The sequence below is a fragment of the Nanorana parkeri genome, unplaced genomic scaffold, assembly GCF_000935625.1.
Source record: "Nanorana parkeri isolate BGI_ZX_2015 unplaced genomic scaffold, ASM93562v1 scaffold1532, whole genome shotgun sequence".
NCBI classification, from domain to species: Eukaryota; Metazoa; Chordata; class Amphibia; order Anura; family Dicroglossidae; genus Nanorana; species Nanorana parkeri.
In genome coordinates, this window is record NW_017307800.1 from 128024 (window position 1) to 136271 (window position 8248).

General features: G+C 44.2%; 1 protein-coding gene across 1 annotated transcript in view; it reads left to right on the plus strand.

Annotated features, from left to right (window-relative positions):
• Nucleotides 1-7404, plus strand: part of RPS17 (ribosomal protein S17) — a 9431-nt gene extending 2027 nt beyond the window's left edge. The window contains exons 2-5 of the mRNA XM_018570427.1: nucleotides 98-249; nucleotides 590-695; nucleotides 4257-4322; nucleotides 7283-7404. Coding sequence (XP_018425929.1) covers nucleotides 98-249; nucleotides 590-695; nucleotides 4257-4322; nucleotides 7283-7363 — 405 coding nt within the window. The 3' untranslated portion in view covers nucleotides 7364-7404. The remainder of the gene's footprint in view (nucleotides 1-97; nucleotides 250-589; nucleotides 696-4256; nucleotides 4323-7282) is intronic.
• The last annotated feature ends 844 nt before the right edge of the window (nucleotides 7405-8248 follow it).

The following is an 8248-nucleotide window of genomic DNA, read 5'->3' on the forward strand; positions in this document are numbered from 1 at the left end:
CGCCTCCCCCCCCCCCCACCCCCCTTCAGATCACCAGGTTTCCTATTATTAATACTGCAAAAATCCTGATTATCACATCTTCTGTCTAATTTTTCAGGGACGCGTCAGAACAAAGACCGTGAAAAAGGCTGCGCGGGTCATCATTGAAAAGTACTACACCCGGCTAGGCAATGACTTCCACTCAAACAAGCGTGTGTGTGAGGAGATCGCCATCATCCCCAGCAAAAAGCTGCGCAACAAGATTGCTGGGTAGGGGAGTTTAAAGCAATATAATTTGAATTCTACTGTGGGAAAGTAAGGCATGTGCGTTTTTGGGATGCATGTTGGGTATGTCTGGGACCCTAAACATCTAAATGGGAATCCTTGGTTAATTCTTGTGTGCCACCCTTTAATCCGGTCCGTAAGAAAGGTAATTGTGGCTCTGCTGGTGACCTAGGTGCCTAGTCATGATAGTGGGGGGAGTAAATATGTTGAACGCTGTTTATACTTGTTCATGGTGATGTGCGTTAAACATGCATTCCTAATGTTTACAGTCGGAATGCATATACAAATGTGAAATGCTCACTTTCTGTGTTTTCATATTTTGTAGATATGTTACCCACCTCATGAAGCGCATCCAGAGAGGCCCCGTCAGAGGCATCTCCATCAAACTGCAGGAGGAGGAAAGAGAGAGGAGGGATAACTATGTTCCTGAGGTGAGTATAGAGATTGTAGTGTGATGAATGGAATAAACTGTAGTAAGGACTCAGACTGTAGGCGTCCAAAGTCCTTGGTTTTGTCTGGAATTTGGTCAGTTGGCAGTCAGATCTCAAATGTTGACCTGCTTTGTGTCAGCACATAGGGATAACCTGTGCAATTCACAATGCAAAATGTCTCCCAAGTCTGTGTGTGATGCAGGAACATAGAAGATTCAGAAGTTCATCTTAAGTGTTAAATATGTTTGTTCCTGCAATCTGTAGGAATATATGACCAAGTTTTGTTACTGCTCAGCAATCCACCTCGCTCACTATTGTCAGTAATCTGGGGATCTGAGTACCCATGCTTGTGTTGTAGCAGAGCTATCCCCCTAGCCAGCACAGGCTCCCTGATGATAAAAGCTACAAATGCCAAGGATAAGAAGTGAGGGGAAAATCTAATGGGGACACTACCGCAGGAAACAACCTTCATTTAATAGAGTGGATATGGGGCTCTGTACGGAAGACCTGCATCGAAAGTGATTGTGGTACTGGATGTGTCCCGGTCATTGATACTGCAGGGATAGCAGCATGTGAAAGCATTTCCCGTGTTTGGGGTTCATCCACTATAGCTACCAAACCCTGAGGCTTTCATACACTGGCATTGTGCTGTATTCATTTCAGGTCAAACTGTGTTCTTGGTGTGATTCATTGATGCAGTAAAAGTGGTAAAAATAGGTCACTGTGCTATAAACTGTACACACATTTTGGTAATCGCTTCTGGGGATTGATAAGCCCATGATTGTGTTGTAGGAGAGCTATTTGCATACCCAGTGCAAGCTCTTTAATGTATCTTTTATTTTTTTTCATGTTGGAGCTACCAGATGCAGCTTATATCTGATGCTGCATGGCTACTAAAAGTATAAGCTTGTCAGGTGTTGGAATGTCTGATTCACACCGAATACTGAAAACTAGTTGGTGAAAGTAGCACCAGTTTCCTTCACAGGGGGCCTCTGCAGATACCAAATTGCAGACTCTGCTGTTATTTTTGTTTTGGTTTGCTTTTCAGGTAGGTTATTGACTTGGGAGAGGTATACAGGATTGGAGTTCAGACTCTTTGCTGCTTGCTTTTTCAGCTCAGGGACAGCGTAATGTCAGTAGTTCCAATATCTTTTGTCATCGGTTACCTTTGCAATGTGTTTGCCTTCAGGATGGGATGGTGTGGATCTCGCACCCAGAACTATGGATTAGTAAATTTGCAGGTCCCGGTTCTGCATCCTCTCAGGCCGTGGCCTGTATGCTAGATGGATTTTCTCTGTAAGCCACTTTAAAGAAGCATTTGTTTCTGAACACTGGAGTTAAATGATACCTGGCCCAAAAGAAAACCTGTCCCGCTAAAAATCTAGGAGCTGATTGAAAATGCAAGTACCAGAGCTGTCATCCATATCAATTATCTGCTTAGGAAGTTGTAGACCCAAAAACATGACTATATTGGGTGTCTTGACAGCTGATATTCACATGTAGTAGCAGGTCAGTGGTTCTCCAAATACTGATGAAAGGATAAAGATGACGGTCCTTCTCTTTGGGAGTACGTGGCCATACGCCGCCCTACGCTCACCCCAAGTGTAGGTGGGTGTCCTGGCTCGCAAATCAAATGGCAAACGCACTCATCAATTTGTTAACAGCTTTACAGCAAGGTACACATAGAAGGGCTTTAAACAGTAACAGCAAAAAGTTTCCCAGCACACCCACCAGCCAGCATGCAAAAAAAATCTTTTGCCACATGTGCTCCAAGATGGAGACTGTCATAGTTTAGATTTAGGACCGCACTATATAGAGGTGCCTTGCTGCGGCTTTCACATTTTCTGTAGAAGACGTGTATCTAAACTTCTGTTTTTAACCTTAGCGGTGAAGTTTTTTTGGTTTTTTTTTTTTGCATGCTGGCTGGTGTCCTGGCTCGGATGCAGGCAGGATCCACCCTGTCAGCGCACGAACAGGGCGGGTGAGCGTAGGGCGGCGTATGGCCGCGTTCTCCCATAGAGAAGGACGGGAGAATATTTTCTATAATGACAGTAGTCAGCAGTGACAGCCTGTGGCAATTAAACAAGTCGATTATGACGGTCGTGGAAATCATTACAGCTTAAGCCTAATTGAACCCTCCAGTTTAAATCTGCTAAATCCAGGCGCAATAAAGCAAAAACGTGTTCATTGTTTTCTTTCTAAAGCAGCCACAGTCTGAGTGGAAGACCTGTCCCCTTCCACTAGCTTCAGAGTAGGAGTTCTGGGGGAAGCAGTGGTCCCACTGCAGAGGTTTGCTCTGCCCCCTAGTGAGTCAGTCTTAAGGTGCCCATACACCTTACGACCATCGCAAGACTTTTGTCTTGCGATGGTCGTATGCTTCTTGAAAGCCCGTACGATCTGCCCACCTTGGACGGGCAGATCGTAGCTACTCAACCTGAAAGCTAAGACTCAGCAGGGGGTGTTTCAGACCTTTGCACAGAGATTGCTGCTTCCACTCATAGCCACAGTCCCACTCTGCAATTTCTTCTCAGGATGTGGCCCTTTTCTTAAGAAAGCAAAGACTTCATGCATTTGGAATGTAGGCTTTAGACTGGATTGACACAATTTCTGCTGCATTTTGGCACATGCTAAATGCATGTGGGTTGTATTGGAACCCATCTTTTCAATAGATTGCATTGATGTGCAATTTTAATGTGTTGAATTGATGTGTGGCGTTTTGGTTCACAACTGGAGCCCAACTCAATTTTTCTTAATGTGCATTGCTGCCTGCTTTGATGCATTGTGCTTCATTGTAATCCAGCATCTTTCACTCGGTGCATACCAAAAACAATGGCTTTCAGGTATTCTTTTGGTCCTGTGTTAAGCAACTTGACCCAAAGCACTTTGTGTGAATGGGTTCCCAGTGAATTGATTCTAATGTCCCTAGATGAAGATCCTGGATTTTCTACTTGTGAGCAGCTCCTCTGGAGTTTCTTGGCTGCTCCTAGTAGAGCTACAATCCTGAGCTCATGAAATATTAGGTGACCTGTCACAAATGTGCCCTACTCTTACAGAGCTCAGATCCCTTGTTAAACCTGTCCCCCTTTTTTGAGAAGGTGTGGTGAGGCATGGAATAATACAAATCGTTCAGGGGGAAGTTGTATAAAGTGATGTTCCTAAAACAGAGTAGTGGTATGTATGTGTCAGTATAACATTTTAGTTCTGCTAAAGCTGAAACGCATGACAGCTTTCAAGCAGGTCACTGCACTACTGTAGATTTCAGATGGTTCCTAGATGTAATCTTTAATACATGTGGAAATTACCTGTGTTGTTCATTCATTGACCCTCCAGCTATCTTGTGATGCCACATATCACTACCTGGTTGGGTCTTTGGGAATCACATCCATTATAAGGTAGCTTTAAGTCCCCATATATTTAAGCTCTTGTTTACCAAATATTAGTGTGGTTATGTTCAGTTTTTTCAATACTGGTTGTACTTTCTGTTCTCCGGCAAGTCCTTTAATGTCCTCTGCACTTAGTTATGGTGTATAAGAAGTGTTTGTTTTCTTCCATTTCTTGTAGGTATCTGCCCTGGATCAAGAGATCATTGAGGTTGACCCTGACACCAAGGAAATGCTAAAGTTGCTGGTAAGTGCATGTTTTTACCTGGGAGTGGTCATTTGCTTGATTTGTAGGATCCAGTTTCCATATTTTAAGGTTTTAACACCTGCATCGAAAGTGATTGTGGTTTGATCAGTGGCCCGGTCATTGATACTGCAGGAAAAGCATGCTTTGAAAGATTTTCCCGTGTTTGGTTGTCATTTGTACAATCCAAACCCTGTTCCTTTCATACAACTTTAGGCATTTGCTGTGTATGGGGCTGTTTACTTGGTTGTAGCTTGTAGAGCCTTTTTCTCCTTCCAGATTAACTATGGTGTGAAGGAGTTATTGAATACAGTAACCTTGTGAAAGTCATAATTTCCTCTGGATGGTTGAAGACATTCTTAGTAAAATGGTGCTCATGTTAAGTCTTGCTGGGATTGGTAAATGAAGCAACAGAAGTGTTTGCAATGTTTCTTACTAGGGGTGCAACAACTAATCGACATAATCGATTATAATCGATTATTGAAAAAGTTGTCAACTTTTTCAATAATCGATTAATCGGCTTCCGATCAGTTGGCCCTGTTCACAGCTCCACACGCTGTGCGCCGCACCTCCTCCCCACCTCACGCTCGCCGCTGCCAGACCCGCTCGCATCCACGCTCCACACGCCGCACCTCCTCCCCGCCTCACATTTCCTGCCCATCCACGATCGGCAAGGCACGCGGGGAGATGTAGTAAGGAGGAGCAGGGGTGGGGGGATGACAGCAGCTGATAGACAGGTCCAATCTCAGAAGCAAGTTGCTGGAAGACTGGTCAGGTAAGCCTGCACTTTCCCACACATGGTGCTCTATAATGTATTGCTGGGATTTGTATTTCTCTGGTACATTGTACTGTACATTATACATAGGAATACAAATACCAGCAATGCATTATACACTGTATGTATAATGTATTGCTGGGATTTGTTGTACTCCTCTATAGCTGGTGATATTCTGCATTGCGCTGTATAGAGGACTACAAGTCCCAGCAATAATACATTATACAGCGCAATGCGGAATACCACCAGCTATAGAGGACTACAACAAATCCCAGCAATAGTACATTATAAAGTGGTACAATGCTAAATACCACCAGCTATAGAGGACTACAAAACCCAGCAATAGTACATTATACAGCACAATGCAGAATGCCGCCAGCTATTATGTACTATTGCTGGGATTTGTTGTATTCCTCTATAGCTGGCGGTGTTCTGCATTGCGCTGTATAATGTGCTTTTGCTGGGTTTTGTAGTCCTCTATAGCCGGTGCCATTCTGCATTCATTGCTGTATAATTTTACACTTTCCATTTCACTATATTGCACACCACACTATCTTTTTTTTCTTTTTTACTTCCACCGCTCCAAGCTTGCTCCTGTGATGGACTACAACCTCAATACAAACTAGTAGTCCTATCACTGGAGCCATTTTTTAAACTTTATTTTATTGTTTAACCGATTAATCGAACGTAATAATCGGCTAACTAATCGATTTTGAAAATAATCGTTAGCTGCAGCTCTAAGAGGGACCCTGACATGGTCATGTGATCGGGATCATGACCACATACACTATATTGCCGAAATTATTGGGACACCCCTCCAAATCATTGGATTCAGGTGTTCTGTGACGTTTCCTTGCTACTAAATATTCCGGTCAACCATTAGTGGTATTATAACAAAGTGGAAGCAACTCCGCCGCGAAGTGGTAGTCCATGTAAAATGACAGAGCGGGGTCAGCGCATACTGCGCAGAAGTCGCCAACTGTCTGCAAAGTCAATAGCTTCCGATGATTCCAATGCTGAGCGCGCAGTGTGTGCTTGCGCACACCGGCCCGTGCAGCATTTGTCTTCCAAGCACGCCACTAACCCGCCGAAAATCTTAAGATTTTCAGCAGGTTCTAAAGCGTGCTCGGAAGACAAAAGACGTGCGACCGTACAGTAGAAACGGTCGCACGCCTTCCATACACCTGCCGATTATCGTACGATAATCGGCAGGTGTATGGGCACCTTTTAGACTGGGATGCCATTAAAGTTCATGTGCGTGTAAAGGCAGGCGTCCCAAAACTTTTGGCAATATAGTGTATGTAGGTCTTCACTCATGTGGCACACATTGAAGGGGGAACATAGAGCTGCACATTGTCTAGGAAACAAATGAATCACTTGTACTACTCTTAATTCAAGCAAGAATGTTAATATTTATGTATAATTTATCTTTTATAACTATGGGGTCAGGGCCTTTCCCCATAGTTCTCCTTAGGGTAACGGGAGGACACAAACTAGTGTCCTCCCAAAGCTCAGTATACTGAGATGCTGGGACGGATACCGACTTTACTGTCAAGATCCACCTAGCTGTGTGAGTGACAGCTGGCTCTGCCTATCTAGAGGCAGAGCCAGCTATGCCCGCTCCCGCCCGTTCCGCCAGTCAGCGCTGGAGGATCGGGGAGGGGGAATCCCTGCCGGAGGCTGTGAGTTAGTCATGGCTCTCTGCAGGGATAGATCGAGAAGTGAGCGAGAGACTGTATGTGTTCGCTCACTTCCCGATCTACTGAACCGACCTGTGACAGTCTCGTTGTCACAGGTCGGCTAGAACTATGAGGTGAGTGATTTTTCACTCGCCTCATAGTTCTCCTTTAAATCCAGGGAAACCACGAGAGAGGTTTTCAAATTCATGTGCACAGATTTAACCTGCCAAAAGATTTTGTTCCATGCAGCCAGTCTTGTGATTCTCACATCCTTGTGAGGCTTCTGTCTTTTCACTGGACAATGATCATTGGCATTACACTGCTCATTCACAGAGCAAAGTGTCGGCAGCTGACACCGTGAAATGCAGAGCTAAACTAGGATACAATTTGCCGTCCTTGGCATGCAGCTAATAAAATCAAAGACTGTCATTTGAATGGTTGCAGGTCAGGGCAAAATGTCTGTAAATGAATTGGTAGTATGTGGCACTTATTCTTGTTCTAATTTTCAGGACTTTGGCGGCTTGTCCAACCTGCAGGTGACCCAGCCCACCGTGGGGATGAACTTCAAAACACCACGGGGGGGAGTTTAATTGTTTGTATCATGATTTCCAATAAACGTGGGAAAACCACATACATACTGTTTTATTTTTTCATTTTGTGTGCAAGAATACCAAGTTGAATGAATGCTTTGCAGTTGAAGTGAAAGCACTGGAGTCCAAATACGATTCATAATTTTATTTTTGTGTGTGAATCCCTTTGCAGTACTGAAAGTAATTTAGAGCCCAAAAATCATATTGTGTAAAAGGTTACCGAGCCTGCATTCCTCCATACCTATGCTACGTTCACTTTACTGGATATTTCACCTGATTGCTCTGATGTTGTCAGATTTCCCAATGAAGTCCATTGGTTTCAGCACATTTTAGTACAAATGATAGTCAGTGGTGCTGCGTGGAAGTAGAAACTTTTAATGGCTGCAATAGTTGCACATTGGGGCTTTTACAGGTCAGCCACAAAAGCTGGGGTACTTTTTCTCAATTGGAAAAAGATGGTAACCTTATAAAATGTATAACCAGCCTTTGTAGCGGGGTGCACATGGGAAGGTTTACAACAATACAAAACACAAAATCCCCAGCTAGCCTGCAACAAAACAAATGACCCTGTCTAACAGTGTGCGTTAAAGCAGAGGTCCCAGTGTGCATTTTTGGTTGCTGGGCCCCTGGTGCGTCCCTGCACCTTGTGAGTAGGAGTAGGCTACCTCCTGGTACACCTGCATTTAATTTATCGACTGCATTAATATGCCTCATAGTTCTGGTCCTCCATCCCCTTGATGAGTTTGTTCGCCCTCTGCTGGACTTTCTGCAGTTCAAGGACATCCCTTCTGTGCACCGGTGCCCAAAACTGCACCGCATACTCCAGGTGGGGCTGAACCATTGATGTGTAAAGTGGCAAAATTATAGACCTATCCCTACAAAATA